Source organism: Asterias rubens, chromosome 2 (genome assembly GCF_902459465.1).
Source record: "Asterias rubens chromosome 2, eAstRub1.3, whole genome shotgun sequence".
Taxonomy (NCBI): domain Eukaryota; kingdom Metazoa; phylum Echinodermata; class Asteroidea; order Forcipulatida; family Asteriidae; genus Asterias; species Asterias rubens.
In genome coordinates, this window is record NC_047063.1 from 1,321,953 (window position 1) to 1,339,814 (window position 17,862).

At 36.5% G+C, this 17,862-nt stretch overlaps 1 protein-coding gene across 1 annotated transcript; it reads left to right on the forward strand.

Annotated features, from left to right (window-relative positions):
- The first annotated feature begins 264 nt into the window (after positions 1-264).
- LOC117307133 lies at positions 265-15,038 on the forward strand. The gene is made up of 16 exons (XM_033791802.1): positions 265-349; positions 860-1,454; positions 2,083-2,226; positions 3,640-3,702; positions 4,140-4,249; positions 5,335-5,442; positions 5,958-6,051; positions 6,865-6,995; positions 9,089-9,175; positions 9,865-9,980; positions 10,086-10,164; positions 10,905-10,994; positions 11,231-11,335; positions 11,995-12,153; positions 12,617-12,678; positions 13,158-15,038. The coding sequence occupies exons 1-16, from the start codon at positions 293-295 to the stop codon at positions 13,225-13,227; spliced, it is 2,070 nt and encodes a 689-aa protein (XP_033647693.1). The 5' UTR covers positions 265-292; the 3' UTR covers positions 13,228-15,038.
- Positions 15,039-17,862: the final 2,824 nt, after the last annotated feature.

The following is a 17,862-nucleotide window of genomic DNA, read 5'->3' on the forward strand; positions in this document are numbered from 1 at the left end:
CTTGGCAACGGGACGTCAATGTTCATTAATCATTCATATTTCTAGAGAAATCACACAAAAGGAAGTTTGATGAGACGTGGACATTGATTATCGCCATTAAATCGCTCGATAGAAAGTTATTTGTTTCCGTTGAAGCGTTTCATTCGGTCTCGGGAAGAGACCTTCTCACCGGCAGGAATGGCCGCCGTCAAATAGTGTGAGTTCCCCCATGACTCGCGTCGGTGTCGCACGGCCGGTCTTCGTGCAAAGTCCGGGAGCTATATTTTATTAATATTAAACTCATCGTAGAAGTATGGCATCGGCAGTTTCGGCTAAAATTCACAGATGTGGTGGTGGATATGGTGTTGAGGTAGGTAAAGGGGAAAGGGGCTATTGGATCTTTTTATTTTGCTATTTTTTTGATAATTATTATTAATTTTGTTAAATTGGATGAGTTCAATCAAGCTTACATTACAGTTACACAAGTGCTGTTTTTTGTTTTGTTTGTTTGTGAGTGTGTGACCGGGTTGGTTTGAGAGGTTGGCTGGGGGTTTGGGGTTAAAATCGCCACCATAACATTGCTTATTTTAAGACTGTATAACTGAAGAACAACTTCAACTTCATTTAACTTGACGACAAGATTGATAAAATGAACAATAGCCTTAGGAAAATTGTTATTTGAAATGCATTTCTCCACTTCAAGCTTTTAATTTTTGGTACTAGCCTGTTCAGATAGTACATATCTGAAGTTTAGACATGTATTTTGTTTTCCTTCTTTTCATCACTTATTATAAATATTGAACGTTTTGTTTCCGATAAAGATATCTGGATATTAAACAACCCAAGGCTGACTAAATTTAAAATGCCTTACAATTCACAGCAAACAAATCAAGACGAACATCATCTACGCAATCATCCTGCTGCATCACCCTCCCAAAGAAACTTTCGCAAATCAAGTTTAAAATCACAAAAGGCTACAAGAAGAATCCTAGACGGCCCCTCCATGCCAAGTGGAAGGGATCCGCCTCCATCATTCTCCACTGGACACGTAAGATACAACACCCCCGAAGAGAACCTTCCCACCATCCTTATCACAGCTGAAGATCTACACTTGAACTTCCCAACGAACGACATGTCAGCATCTCCGTCACCACCAAAGTCTCCACGACAGGAGGGGGTTGTATCTCCTGCTGCTCGTCCTAAGACGGCCTCATCAGGTCGGGCCTCGTCGGGCCGCTCATCACGGCGCGCTCACAGTGCCAAACAATCCAAGCGGCCTGCTTCCTCCAGGAGCCCTGGACGCTCAAAGGAAAGAGGAGGCCAAGGGGACAGAAAAGGGTCCCGTGAGAGGAGAGGAAAACCAATTCCTGCCTGGTCTGTTACTGAGTTACTCGATGATGACTCTACGACCATGGGTGGTTCAGAGACTCACAGCGAGTATGAGATGTCTTTGTCCTCAGTGCAAACCCCTACAGGTAAACACCAAGCAAACCAATCCTAAGAGACATTCAATTTTCATATAATATCAACTTTATTGATAATCACAAACTGTTATTCCTCAGCAAAGTTTTTGTGGCAGTCAGAACATTCATGAGTTGGTTCTGAACTAAACAATATAAAAGTTAAAACAATTTTGTTAGTCGGTTGTTATTATATTTGTTGGCAATAAAACCAAGGATGCCTCATAAGTGAGCTTAAAATCACTGTGGTTTGCAAGCCTGAGGAAGTTCAGGTAAACAAGAATGCTTGCTTAAATGTGAACCAGAAACACAGAGACCCAATCGGCTCTTTTCACAGCCAACACTCACCCTAAGAGATTTAAGCATTGTTGTCCAAAATTAGTGTTCTAAGTGCTTTTACTTGCACTACCAGTCCCAGATGTTGGACCTACGACTTATGTCACATACATGCCATACAAAGGACAAAGCAATTATTGTATCAGAGTTTCTTGCTCTTAAAAGCACACAAGTTCCACAGCAGTGACTTGAACCCTCACTCGAATCTTGTATCCAACGCAGTACTTGAAATATTAATTTACTATTTTACAAAATGTTAATAATATCTTTGACCCGATGAAAACTTAATTTATTGTAATCTATTCAGATGAGCAGATTGTGGAGGACTTAGAAGACTCATTCTCAGAGTCGGACAGTCTCCGTTCTGACGATCCAATCAGACGTCTTATTGAGGGACCACCTGTTGATGAAGCTGAGTATGACACAGATCTTGAGGGAGAATTTGCTCCAGGTAAATAGTAATGATAAAAATAGTGGCTTCTATTGTACAAATCCATCACTCAGTGATGCATAAGGCGCTATAACATACAGTATTTTCCTGCAAGGATGTGGGACTACGTTTGAATAATGTAATGGTTTACAAGGTTCTGTAGTCCAACATGCTGCCAATGAACAGTAGGGCGAACCCCTTCTCTCTTCTCTTAGATTGTGAGCATGGTTACACCACGGCTCTTTTTACAGCCAACACAACTTACAACACATGTAAGAGAGGGAAAACCCACACAGTCAGGTAGGGACTGTCTGAGGGGGATTCAAACTGGTGAAAGGCAGGAGCAGAAACTACTGAGCCAATCTGACTGCCAATATAAACCATCTATGATACAAAATATTACATAGGGAAATATTAAGCACAGAAGATCGGAGGGGATAATTTAAGTATACTAACAAAATAGTATGAGGCTGTCAGATTAAGCCAAGGCTTGAATTTAACACAACCAAAGACTCAAGGAAGTACAAAATGACCACCTCTTAGCTGACATGAATATTCATCATTTCTGTATAACAGGGGATCAAGGGACAAATTTTGCATAAGTTTCTCCTTAAACACTTTCTCTTTGTGGACTCGGGGAAATACAATAATCAGCTATTAGCTGTTATGAATATTCATTTCTATATAATGATGGGTCAAAGGTCAACACCAAGTTATCACTGAACACTTTCTCTTTGTGGACATAATTTGCACCTGCACTTTGTAACTGATGTAAAAACTCAATATCCTGTGAACTTGGCAAGCCATTGTAAAAATAAACGATGTTTCCTCAAATTATAAATGTTTTTTCCCCAATCTTTTGATTTGTACATAATTGACTTAGTAACTGGTATGGTGTTATTAGTATGATTGGTGTTCAAACAAAAAAATAATTCACTATTTTGAATGGCAGATTCACCTGCTTGTACTTTACTGTCAGAGTACCAACCGGGACTAGTTGTTAAACAAATAAATTTCATTTTTAACTGATCACAATCAAAGAAAAGCTTTCATTGATACAAACATTTTCCCAAAAATGATCAGAAAGAATGTCTTCGTGGTGTGAGAACGTTTAGTTTTAACCGACTCTCAATATGGCATCAGAGCAGGAAAACTTTGACTTGCCCAGTTTTTTGGAGAAATACTTCACAACTTTCAGCTACTATGGTAGGACATAACAATCTGCCTTTGATAATTTGACATCTAATGTTCTCTGAAGTTCACCATATTCTAATATTGTTATTAGCACTAGTGCTATACAATGGATTGCTTGGACATTTTGTCCTCAATTTTGTAGAGTGAAGATCAGAGAAGTTGAAATCACATTTTTCAGTATTAAGTATGTATGAACCCCAAAAATGCTTGATTTATTGATTGAATTTTCCATTTTTTCAGACAAAGAAATGACCTATGATTCTGCTGGAAAGAATATTTACTTGATGGAGTGTAAACAAGAAGGTAAACATAATCAACTGTTTAATTTGTTTTGTATATTATTGCATGTGGGTAAAAGGAAACAAATTTGGTTTTAGCCGTTTTAACCCACGACCCCCGACATTCTGGAGCAGATTGGCCATTTTCATTGTTGGTTTTGGGTTGCTGTTCGGTTTCTTTTCTTTGATGGTTTATGTTCCTCTTTGTTTATCATTTAATTTAATATTATTTTCATTAGTTCTTCCGGTCAGTTTATTAAACTGATTTTTAGTCATCAAATGTTGAATCAGAGAATTAAAAATAACTTACAATCGTTCCGGAACTAGTTGTTTTTTTATAACAGAATAAGATATTTAATTCCCTCCTATTATACATGGTTTTCTTCTGTTGGTTGGTGAAATAAAAAATAGATATCAAATGAAAAACAACTTAACTTATTTCTTTATCTTTGATGTTTCAAGGCGTAGAGCCGGCTTGTTATGTAGTGAGACACCTCCATGAGACGACGTTTAGAATGAGACATCGTTACCTGAGCATGCGGACACTCATTCCACTCGCAAAGGCCTTTAGGGTATGTATGTTAATTATAATTTCGTTGGAGCGGAGAGTGTTGCGATACTCGCTGCTAATCTTTAGGATTGAGACTGCCTCTAGCTACCAGGCTAGCTCAGTGGTCTAGTGGTAAGACATCTGCTCTTTAGAATGGCAAAAGCCATAGGTTTGAATCCCACCAGAATAATATGCCTACGTGGATTTTTTCCCACTGGACTCAACAAAGGTCTGTTTATAGACATCAGTTTAGGCTAAAACACAAATGAGACAAAGTTTGTCAATTTCGAAATAGTTTTAATAAGAAAGGGAGAAGGGGTTGAGTTTGGTTGTTTGATTTTCAATTTCTTCTCCACCATTTTTATGTGTTGATGGAATGATGTGAATGATTAGCAACCCGGTGGTGGCTGGTGCTGCATACTTCTAAGGAGTTGATATTGCCTGAGAAGGGCTTTAGGCTCTGATATGAGATGGGGATACTTGGTTCAAAGGCACAATGCCAATTGTAAAGCTACACTCGTATTTATTGAGACAAAATCATTGAGCTTTTATTTAGAAATGTATGATATTAGGTGGGGAGTCCTTCTCCAGCTGGTTATATGACGCTATACATAAGTTAATGTATGTGAGTGCAGCATTTATGTAATTAAAGGAACACGTTGCCTTGGATCGATCAGTCTTTGAAAAGCGTTTGTTTCCGTCTGTTATAAAATGCATATATGAGTAGAAAGATGTTGCAAAAGTAGAATACAATGATCCACACAAACATGCCTCGAAATTGTTTTACCTTGTCGTCTAACACGGTCGGCCATTTATGGGGGTCAAATTGTTGACTCCCATAAATGGCCGACCATGTTAGTTCGCACAGTAAAGGGAAAACCACGCAATTACGAGGCAAATTTGTGTTGGTCATTGTATTCTACTTTTAAAACATCTTTCCAACCATATGCATTTTATAAAAACGGTTACAAACGCTTTTTATAGACCAATTCGTCCGATCCAAGGCAACGTGTTCCTTTAAGAATTTTCTATTGTTCATTTCTTATTTGTCTGTCGGTGTATTTGTTTATGTGTTTGTTTGTTTGTTTGTTTGCTTGCTTGTAACAGAGCAACACATGCACAGAAACACTTGATCTCCGTGACAACCAAATGGAAGGGGAAGGAGGTGCAATAATCGCTTACATGATGAGAGACAATTGCTACATTACTAAGCTGGTATGTACATCCAGAATTACGCTGAAGTTTAGGCACACACACAAATTATTTTTATATACGACGATCGGACATGGCAGAGGAATTCTTTTTTGCATTTTATCGCTGTAGAGCTTGTGTGATGATCAACTTTGTGTGATCACAATACACATCAAATGACAGACCAGACAAAACTTGAGCTGAATCTGCTGTCAGGAAAATATAGTAAGAAAAATTTGCAAAATATTCAGCTTGTAAACATATTGTCCTTAATTTTACTTGTAGCAACTGAAATCAGCTGTTGCATTTTTAAGGTTTTCAGATGTAGTTTTTGCGAAAATGACTTCTTTTCAGAGGGAAATATTTCACAATAAAAGAAATTCTAGTATGAACTTCATAATCAGTAAGTTTCAGACTAAAACTAAAAGTGATGTTTTTGTTAATATCCTTTCCAATTGTGTATACCTTTAAGATTGATTGATTGATCAATTAACAAATTAATTATGTTATTGACTAGTTATTATTTTCACCCCCACCAGGATGTTTCCGAGAACCAGATTCGTTCCAAAGGGGCGTCTGGTTTTGGCTCCATGCTTGGAACAAATTACTCTCTCAAGTCACTCTGCCTCAGTGGTAAGAAGTCATTATTTTATTCTTTCATTTAATTTATTTACTTATTTACTTATTAGAACCTTTATTCCAGAAAAATCACAACAGCACGGAACGTAAAAAAAAAAAAAAAAAATAATTTCCAAAATACTTTTATTTAAGCAGAAATTGATGAATTAATAGCATCAGGTATAAAGAATATTACACAGTTTTTTGAACTATATCACAAGACAAGATTTATTTTGCGAGCAGAGCTTGGTTTGAACTCTCAGACCCATTTATAGCGCCTTGACAGGATTGACTAGATGGGCAAAATCTGCAGCCAACGATGCCAGAAACAACAGGCAAACCCTTTCTCTTATTGATATTTAAGTACACCATTGCCCAACACACAGCAGACTACAGGCTTTATGCCTCATCCCGGCAAAAGACAAACCAATGAAGGACACACAGTCAAGGGTGTTGCTCAAGGATACAAGTGCCATGACTGCGACCAAAAACAATACTCTGACAACATTAGAACTTGAGTCCAGTTACAGAAAAAATCAAATCTTGACATACAAAGTCACACAAAAAATCAGGTGAGGTTTGTGGTTGTAAATCTCTTTTGATTAGTGTTAGTTTTGCGACGAACCGTTGGTTGACAGCTCAACGTTTCAATCAGTATGCTCTGATTGTCTTCAGCTAGAAAATCATATCTCTAATCCGTGGGGAAAGTGTACATACAGTGTGAGTAACGGTAAAACTACCAAATGTCAATGTCGTTTGACTGTTATCATTCAGGTAACTATTTCCTTGTGTATTATTTATATATTTTTTTTTTTTTTTTAAATGCAGCAAATCATCTATCAGACAAAGCTGCATCCCTTTTGGCCGAAGGGCTGAAGAACAATTGTACATTGACCCACATTGACCTTAGTCATAATGACATGGGGGAGTTAGCTGGGATTCATCTAGGCTCAGCACTGGTGAGTAACCGTGTACCAATAAATAAAGTCCTCATGTGAGCGGGGACCGTGCTCAAAAAATGAGTCTGTAACCTTCTGTTGAACCTTTTAAAATTACTAGTTTGTTAGATAGCATTCCAGTGCATTAGTTTGGCAACTATCTAAAATAGCAAATGACGTAAAATTTCAAATAAAAGTCCAGGCAGTTTTACATCATGTAGATGGGAGAAAACCCTAGAGAGTTGTTGGGGACTGAAAACCCAATCCTTATAGTGCCCTGGCATGGTTTGAGCCAGGGTCTTATAGGTGAGGAAACATATCACTAAACCAACCCGGCCATCCAGTCATTTCTGAATTTGTATTATATCCAATCAAAACAGCATTGAATTTGACCTCTTGATTGGTGCAGAAATTTCTCTTCTGTAATTTTAAGGCCAATTTGTTTTGGATATCTGTTGATGAGGTCATGTTTCAAGTTTCGCTCAAATAAATTTACAATTTACACCATTTTAGCGTGAGGTTAGAGACTTGTAAGTTTGTCTCAACTTTCATGAGGACTCTATCAATTAGAAAATGTGTGCATTACAATTAATTTTAAAAGTACATCATTCTTATTGGTGTTGAATTCAGGGATAAAGTCTGTTCTGTGCTAACACACATCGGTGTGTATGGGTACAACCAAAATGAATACATCCTTTTACTTCTATAGTAAATCTGAGAATTGCTTAAATTTTGAAAAACAATGCAGAGAAAAAAAATCATGGGAAATTAAATGGAATAATGTTGTCAGTTCAGTGTATATTATAATTCACAAAAAAACAGAAGGTACAGACATGTCTGTGCTACACTTATACATGGATAGGTAGAACTATTTGCCGTTGTATTTGAAGAGCTTTTACTGCTGTTTTGATATCAATATTTACATTGCACTTGAGTCTGTCAATGGGCCCCCATGTCTGCTAATAGCTACTATTGATAACAGCTGTGTTGTGGGTTTAGCAGTAAAGTCAATAGTGTCTGGAGTTCCATTATGTGATGTCAAAGGCGCCTGTGACTAGAAGCTAAGCACTCAGTCAACTGTTCACAAAAAATGTCTTTATTATGAAATTTGTGATTCATTGTTTTTTTCAGGTCAACATGGTTTATCGTGTGGATTTATATCCTTACCACTGTAATTAGGCACGTTATCACAGTAGGTTGAAATCATGCTGGGATTTTTAACCTAATTTCAAAATCTGAATTTTTTTAAATTTTGATTGAGGTATCAGCATGAAGGACGCATTCTTCCTCTGTGGAAGAAGGTCCAACTGGTCTGATACTCTACGGACTTTGAAGAGGGTTTCAGCCCCAGGAGAAGGTGGCAACATGCCCCTGGTGGCAGTTGATTTGGGGTGTAGTCCAAATCAGTTAAGTGTAGCCCTCACCTTGAAGTGGTTGTCTAGCCTTGTGATGATTTCATCATGGAGGTAGAATTCTACCTCTATGGTTACGTACACATAGGTCATCTCTCATTAAAGGGGCATATTTCAAAGGGCACCCAGGCAAGACCAGGGGCAGGCAAGCAATTTTGTCTGGAACTTTGAGGCCAGTATCAATCACCCTAAAAGTTTTCAACCATCTTCTATTTTGCTCTAATCTTTGTGATAAGAAAAAAAAATGCCTGAAGGAAGCCGACTCCAAGCAGTTTTACATGAATATAAAAAAGAAAGTTAATTGCTAATCCGATTAGAAGTACAAAGCAAACAAACATTGCCCTGAAATAGAAAAATCAATAAAAGTCATTGGAAAGGTTTTACATTTGTGAATACCAAGTACTCTTTACAAACACTGACAGTGCTCATGTTACAACGAAATACAAAGTCCATTTGGTGCATTAGTTCAGTGTTTTGATGCAGTTTTTTTCTATTCATTTTGTATTACTTTTTAGCGTGAAATAAAACATTAAACTTATGTCACACATAATAATCTATTAACCTTATAATTTATCCTCAAAACTTCTGATAAATATTTTAACTGATTTCATTGAGTAGCGAGTAAACTTATATAATTTTTTTTATATATTTGTTTTCTGTCAGTCTGTATTTTTGCAAGTTGTTTTTGTTTACCGATCTCAGATTGAAAACACCGCATTATTGTACTTGGATCTGAAGTGGAATGGAGTCAGAGGAAAGGGTATTATAGCTCTTGCTAATTCTTTCAAGGTAATTAAAATAGGGAGACTGCCACCATAGAGCTAGAAACTAGAGGTCGTATTATGCTCTAGTCAACTTTTCTTTGTTAAACCCCAATTAATAATGGTTGGCAATGAAAGTATTGCACAAAATTGCTGAGATTGAAAATATAATGTTTCATTTACACAAACAATACATGGTTTTAAAGCCATCGGTAAACAGTATTGTCCAAAGGCCCACACTTCGTGTATCACAACTTCTTTATAAAATAACAAACCTGTGAAAATTGAGGCTCAATCGGTCATCGGAGTCGAGAGAAAATAATGGCAAAACCCACGCTTGTTTCCGCACGTTTCGCCGTGTCATAACATGTAATTCTTGATGTTGAGAATTGATAATTGTTTTAATGTTTTCTCAAAAAGTAAAGCATTTCATGGAATAATATTTCAAGAGAAGTCTTTTACCATTACCTTCTGTAAACCCTGTAAGTTATTTGTAAATCTGTGAACTTTTATTTTTTTTCTGTTCCGAAAGTGTATTTAATGGCTTTAAAAATGGTCATGATTGAAAACTTCCGAAATATTTTTGCTTGTAATGCTACAGTTGTTGAGAAATTAGTAAAACAACTAGTTTTGATCTTGCGCGTCCAAAACCTATAGTGACTCCAGTAAATGATTGAGCTTAAACTTTTGCTTTAAAATTGTTTGTTTTTTCTCAAGGTGAACACTTCACTTGAAGTGCTAGATCTGTCTCAGAATGGTGTCTGTCTAGCAGGGTGTACAGCATTACAAACAGCACTAAAGGTCAACACGGGACTCAGGATACTAGACTTGAGGTCAGTAAAAATAAAGTTCCCAACAAAACAAAACTTAAAACTTATGTACATACAATTAAATATTTATGCTTGACCTTCATTATTTATGTTTTTTTCACAACACAGCTCTAATCACATCAACACACCTGGAGTTAAGAAACTCGCACTCGGACTCAAGAAGAACACAACCCTGGAAGCTTTACTAGTAAGTAATACCCTTGACCTTTGACCTTGGTAAATAATGTACAAAAACAGCTCCATGACTTGCAAACACTTGCTGTAGTTCTCTCGATTGCGGATTTCTCCAAAGCAGTGCATTATTACATGTTTTAGTTGTGCTTGTGGAACTTGTGCTTATAATTTGGGATTCAAACTGAACTTTTTTCAACAGGCAAGTTTTTGGGATGGTGTTTGCTCTAAAATGTAGAAGTTGTGGATTCACATCCCACCCGAAGTTGGTCAATATTTGGCATATATTTTGCACTTTTAAACATTCATCAAAGCGCCTAGAAACATTTTTACTATTCCTGTCTACTGTTGGGCCTTAAGCATTTCCAAAACTGTCTTAACTCCTTTGGAGTATGCAGCACCAACGCTAAGTGGTGCACAGGTTGCTAATCATTCACACCCACAATCTTTACCCTAAGCTATTTATTTCTGGGTGAAGAGACGCAATGAAAGCTACTCGTCTTTCCCAAGAACACAAGTGTCTTGCATGAGAACACAAAGTTACAACTGGGATTCGTACCCACTCTCCAATGATCGTACTCGATCATCAGAACTTGATTTCTACACTCTAGACCACTTGACCATTACATAAGGTTCTTGTGGATTCTTTCTACAGGAGATTGGAGTACAGCTTAAAAAAAATTATTGGGAGGTATAGCTTTAAAAAATGTTTTCCCCCAAACGTAACAATTATCCCGATTTCTCTTCCTCTACTAGCTTGGCGGCAACCCCATGGGGGATGAAGGAGTTCTAGCCCTGATGAAAGCTTGCCCCTTCAGCACCAACCTCAAACTTCTAAGTCTACAGGTAATACGAGCTAATCCATTTATATGACAGACCAGTTCAACTAATAAGACCAAATGAAGATGGTGAAACAGAATCCAAGATTCATTTTTACCCTTGAAAACACTTTGCTTCTATCAATCATAAACACTGTGCAACCGATCTAGGAATCTTATTTACTGTATCAGTTGATCTGAAAATTGAATCAATTGATGTTTCCATAATTTTTTTGTGTCGTTGGCTCTTTTGGTTTTGTGTAGGAAATCACCCTGACACTTGTCGTGCATCGGAAGATACAAGAAATAATTGATGCATGTAATTTATGCGTCCTCTCTAGAGATTACAGTGGTCACAGGAGAACAGTGGTAAGCAATCAAAATTTAAAACCTTGAATCAAAATTAAGTTAAGGATCTCAACTTATTGTAAAACAGTTTACTTTAAGGTTTAAAAATTCCCTCTTGTTTTTAAATTGTTTTGTCAATAAAACTCATTTTAGACAACCATATATTTATAAAGATATTTTCCTATGACATTTGCATTTGCAGAATATTTGTTATATTGTCACATGTTTCTGGAACACATTCAGACTGTTGAAAGGCTGTTTAATTATATAACGGCCATCTATCTACCGATGGGTAGATACGGCTGGTCAAAGTTGACAACGGTTTCCGAGCCCTAAGAAAAACAAAACTGCAGGCATGTAGTTTTAACTCTGTATAAATCAATAACAAACTGTAATCATCAGGAAGATGCAAACGCTAAATACTGAAGAATACTGACTGACCATGACAAAAATGAAAGCTGGCGTGTTCTTCCATGCAAAGAAATCCTGGGTGGATAATTCAGATATCCAAATTTCCGCGGATAGCTTTTGCTTTTAGACCATTTCTCCCCGCTATTGCATTATAGGTACCATCTAATTTTGGTTCAGTTACCTTGTAATGTAATACATTGTGTATTATTGCAAAGCCTAAATTTCTCTGTTATTTTCCCCACTTTATATTTTATATTTTTGTTTTGCAGGCACCAAGTCATCTGGTTGCCATGGTAGATCGTTTCATTCTCGATCATCAAACCAAGATCTTGTATAATTGTTTCGGCATCGATGAGCAGAGTACGTGTTGTTTTTCTTCCAGTGATCTCATGAAAGTCTTGATCAGATCTGGTCTAGACTTGAGCCTTGTAAGTTGAAGAGTTTGAATAATACATTGTATTCTTTCAATTCTATCCCATGGGTAACTAATTTGAACTGATGGTAGGGGAAGGAAAGGTGGCTGTGTAGCGCTCACATTTCTAAATCTTTTTGTGGGAACTTTTTCTTGATTTTATATAAGAGGGTAAAGAGGTATTACACATATCTTGAGACTCAAACTCAAATGGCTTTTTGATTGAAAAACGCGCCTATACATCTACATGTATTTACAACGCAACAAAGACTATAAACTGATAGACCAACACACTGAAGATTCTACGGGGACATTGACGTGGTAACACAAAGTTAATTGAGAAAAGATCATTATTTCCTCTGTTTAGATTTGTTCTATTTTTGTGAGTTCTTGTTTAACTAAAGTCTTCAAACAGAAGATGCATGAAAGTGTGCTGTGTGTAAACTTGTTGCACTCTTTTTATGTGCATTTTTTCGCAGGAACAAATTGATTCTGCTCTTCAACAAGTAGGAGTTTTACAATCAGATAAAATACTCTACAGGTAAGAAGTGTTGAGATACGGGTAAGACGGCTATCTCCCTATATTGAATTACTAGAATCCTTCATCACTCTTACAAATTCTAACAACACTAGGGCAAGTCAACACCCAAATGAGACAGACATGAGGAACAATGAAAACACAAAATGCTGCAGACGAAAGATTTAAATTATGATGGTGGTGTGCCTGATCCCAAGAGTGGTTTAATATGGTGGTACATGTATGCCTGATCCCATAAGTAGTTCACTTGGATCCTTCCTAACTCTAACAAAATCCAACACATGGTAAGTCAACACCCAACTATGGTACTCTGATTATGGTTAGTATCTGATTCCATGTTAAGCATCACAGTTGCTACACTAGTGGAGTCTTTAGTCTAGCAGAATCAAACAAAGCATGAACTAATTTTAAAGACTTGCGACAGTTAGAGTATACAAATGAAGAGAGAGTTTACATTTCTATTATTATTATTTTTTCTTCAGGCCTTTACTTGATGGTTTGTCAGCTCTGAAGAAAAATCCAAGACCATCGTCAGCTGAGGGTACAAGCTAATAGCACCAGCCATGTTCATCATCTCATTGGTGAGAGTAGAAAGAGTCGAGTAAAGCCCATAAAATAAAGCCCAGTTAAAGCCCAGTTTGGAGCATGTGCACCCGCCCCTTTAAGCGAGCCACTGGCCATAGCTAAGTTTTTATTTCACGACCACTGCTTTTACCCAGGGGTTGGATGATGGTGTGAACATTCCTGAAAATGGCTTACGGTAATTGGTTCACTTTATTCTAAACCCAGTACCTCCCTAAGTTACAATTGAGGATGTTTACATATTCTGTGCATCACCAGAAAATACACAACTACATGCTTTGACAAAAAGTGGACTAATAAATCTGTCCTCCTTCAGTGACTGCTTAACTTCCTTCAAGAAAATATAAAAGCTCAATGAGATTTTGGAAAATCTGATAACCAAAGAAGGAACCTGAGAAATCACATGCCTGTTTACCATTAGCAAAGCAAAAGGCATGCTAACTTGCTGGTGGTGGTTATTGTAAGCAAATGAGTGATGCAACAATGCAAATCCATTGTGAACGCTAACACTTTCTGTCAAATCTTCTTTTATCGATTATGAAATACACCTATCTTATGCACAATTTTTTTTTATATATTACAAATATACAAGTCTGCTTAGCCAACTTTATGGAATTTGGTCCTGGTCATAAAGGATGTATATTTATCAAAGTTTTACAAACTCAAAGTTATAAAAGTTCTTTAAAAGTTTATAATACTATGCAAGCATTCCAGGTTGTCTTCTAGTCTTATTTTCATTGACGCAAGCTAAAAGATTAAAATAGTTTCTCTGCAAACTCAAAGTAATTCTCTTATAAACATTTATGATTATATATTTGGTTTGTGGTAACACCATGTGTGTGTCTACTTACCAGGTAGAGTTTGTTCTTTAGGATTGTGATTATTATGGAAATCGGATTCAAGTAATAATTTTTGAACTAATCAAAATACAGCTCTCAATTTTTCCGACGCAAGAACTATATGAAGTTTTAAGAAAACAGTTGTATTTTTATACTTCAGATGCAGTCATTTCTTTAGGAATTCTTCTTTAAATCCATATTGTCTATGCAGACCTCACCATTGAGTGACCCTCTGGTGTTGTGTTCATTGTTTTGTCTTGATTAAAAATATCATAAAATCACATTGACCTAAACTTGGTCAAAAGTGAATTCCTCAGCCTAAAAACTAATTACATTGTTGGTCATAAATATTGTTTTGTTTTGCCATGAAACTTTATCCTTGCATTTCTGAAAGACTATATTTTATTTTTCTTTATTTGTGAAATGTGTTTATTTTGCGTGTGTGTTTTTATTGTATAAATTGATTGCCGTTGTTGTGCCCAAACTGAAACCTTTAAAACATCCATCCATTCTATATTTTTTTTCTTTCAGTTTTATGTTTATTTATACTCTCCAGAAGAAGTTTTATGATTTAATTTTTGTTTAAAGAATTTGTTTTATATGATGCGCTCCACATTACTATATAAAATTTGTGTCAAAACGTTCCAAAAAATGTCCGTATCCTGCCACCACTTTTTCATTTGTTATGAAATAAATTAGTATCTAATTTACTAGATATTTCTCTGGGTAAAAATGAGTGAAAAAATTGTGGCAGGATATTGAAATCATTCCAAGCGTCCCATCATGCCACCTAAAGTCTAAGACAATGTCCAGGTCGCAGCACACCCTTACGCCAAAAGTTATTTATATATTTCTTACTTTTAAAAAAAGTTTGCAGTGATGTTGTTGTTTCTTTAATAAATAAAATCACTTCAAGAAGGTGTGTATTAATGTGAATCCTAAATTATGCAATAAATCTAAATTCAATTTTAAAATATTGTGTATAATGTATGTTTGTTTTCCTTAATTAATAGTGGGAAGTATGTTTGACATGGTTTTGGGAATGTGTTGCCTCAGAGAGAGTTATTTAAAAATCTTCTTAAAGTTCCACAACATTACTAGGAAGAAAGCAGGCATGGTGTGGCGAGAGTACATGCATTTGTTAGAGAGATAATAATGCTGGGCCAAGCGTTTAAAGTTAATTAAAGTCCAAACTTAATGGTGTGAGGCAACATGGTGAAGGATAAGGGCACCCAATAGGTTCCTGTATTCTAACACACTCGTACTCTCTTGTACAGAAGTACAACCTCTTATAAAGCCACTGGACACTATTGGTAATTGTCAAAGACCAGTATTCTCACTTGGTGTATCTCAACATATATGCATAAAATAACAAATCTGTAAACATTCGTACTACTCAATTTGTTATCGAAGTTGCAAGAGAAAAACCCACTTGTTGCACAAATTTATGTGCTTTCAGATGCATAATAAATCTACAAAAGGCTTCAGGCCTATTATTAGAGAGAGAAATTACCTCTTCCTCAAAAACTACATTACTTAAGAGGGAGCTGTTCCTCTCAATATTTTATATAATATCAACAGCTCTCCATTGCTCCTGACCAAGTCAGTTGTTATGTTTACAATTATTTTTAGGGGGGTTGTGTCAGGGAACACAACAACACACTGGGAGTGGGGAGGATACAGCATGACACGTATCAAGTACAAATAACGCGATTGATACAGTAAAACATGGAGGAAGGAAATACATGAAACAACTGTGCTAGTTCTATCTACATTTTAAATCCTCACCTCAAAAACCACCAAAATTGAGACCTTAAATTATGACAAATGAAGGGTCATGTTAATTCCGTACTTCTTTAATTAATCCGATTCTCAAAATGGAAATATTAAACATTTTTAATAATAAATTGATTTAATATCTTTGATCTATAGATACACTACGGCCACAATTTTAACAAACCTCAGGTCACATGACATAATAGTTACATCTAAAATTGATTTCACATCGTTTTAAAAGACCTTGCTGAGTAAGTTTCCATATTAATAACGGTAGAAATCGCTGTGAAACATCTTTTGTACAGAGCAGCCATTTTGTCTTCCATTCAATTATAAGTCCTTTTTGAAACCACTGCTTCAGGTATGGATTCAGCTTCAGGCTCTGCCTCTCGTATGGAGCCCTGAGCACGTACGCAAAAGTCTCAGCGCCAAGCTAGGTAGCCCACGGAGAATCTGGAGCCAAAACTATGGTTTCAGAAAGGGCCATACTGAGGCCATGTCCGAATTAGCGGCTACAGCTACGGCTACGGCTACGGCTAGATTTACGCGTCATCACGCGTTGAGGTATAGGACGTCCTTAGCAACACCCTTAGCAACAGCCGTAGCCATAGCCGCAAATTCGGATTCGGTTTAAGTATCCAAACCGATGCTGTATGGGGAAATAGTCTGGTGCCTTTTTCAGTGGCAGTATTCATATTTCCACTGCACTATTGCTTCACACTACTATGACATACTATCCTACAATAACTTCCCATTGCTTACATTTCTCTTTTTTCACTTTCTTAACAGAATCCTTAACATGTTTAACCAAAAGCAGTCCTTCAAACTTCATGAAATATGCTTTTTAGCTAAAGTGTTGAAACTATAAATGAGATTACAATACTAAATACATTCAAGGTTTTGTGGGGAAATTTCAGGTTAAAATGACCACAAATATATTGCAGGGCTTAAATCAATTAATGGCAAAATTTGTTTAAAATTTTTTTTGGGGTTAATTTTAAGTAATAATTGCACACTTTCTAGTCTTTGCATCATGGTGTAATCTTTGAATTTGGGACAACAAAATTACAGATGTTATTAATACTTTGAATCGTTAATCAGTTATTGGAATTCAGATTCAAGGCCACTAATAAAACACCCAATTGCTTCTTATACCTTGTGTGCTTGGATCTAGTGCTTTTTTTAAATGAATGTGCAACGTTTTCGGTGTAAATTTGTAATATTTTATCTTAAGTTCACTTCTGTAGTTTGTAGTTTGTTATTAGCTGGGATCCATGGGAGATCAGTGAGTTTTTCTCACTGAATGGATTTCCCAGGATAAACAAGAAATAAATAAATAAATAAATACCCATTCCACCCAAACGCCCCAAAATCAAACAACTGGTTCTATGTGAGTCTTGAACACTGTTAAACTGATCACATGGCGGTCAAGCATACCACCATACCCATGGTCTTACGTGGCTGAGCTTCCATAGCTAAGCAGATCTTATATACTGCTTATTCACAACCAGATGCATCTCAAAGCACTCACTGTTTTTGTGTAAAAGGTATGTAAAGCTATGTTCAAATTAAAAAACCCATCTTTTTAAATAGCACCATGTAAAGGTTTACAAGAAGCTGTGGCCAATTTGTAGACAATCATACCAGAAAAAAACGGGACGTCTTCTCTGAAGCGATAACTTAAAAGTGGGTTTGTACTACACAAAGGACCAAGTCCCTTTCGAATGACAAAGCATTACTGGGTTAACGAAACAATGAACATTTGTTAGGTGCTATTCCATCATGATCGTAGCGTAGAAAGAAATGAGCATAAAAAAGGCTAGTCTTTAGGACTTTACGAAAGAGGATAGAGTAACAGATATCCTAATGGCATTAGGGAGATTGTTGCAAATCATTTGTCCAGCCACACTGAAAGCTTTTTTGACGCAGAACTTTATTTGCTAGGGGAACATACAAGTGAGTGATGTCAAGTGTGGACTGAAGATATCAT

Excerpts from the sequence above, each read along its gene's own strand:
- LOC117307133 (XM_033791802.1), top strand. The coding sequence starts at position 293 with ATGGCATCGGCAGTTTCGGCTAAAATTCACAGATGTGGTGGTGGATAT. Across the intron at positions 2,227-3,639 it reads TGAGGGAGAATTTGCTCCAG|ACAAAGAAATGACCTATGAT; the intron begins GTAAATAGTAAT and ends CCATTTTTTCAG. Across the intron at positions 12,679-13,157 it reads TCAGATAAAATACTCTACAG|GCCTTTACTTGATGGTTTGT; the intron begins GTAAGAAGTGTT and ends TTTTTTCTTCAG.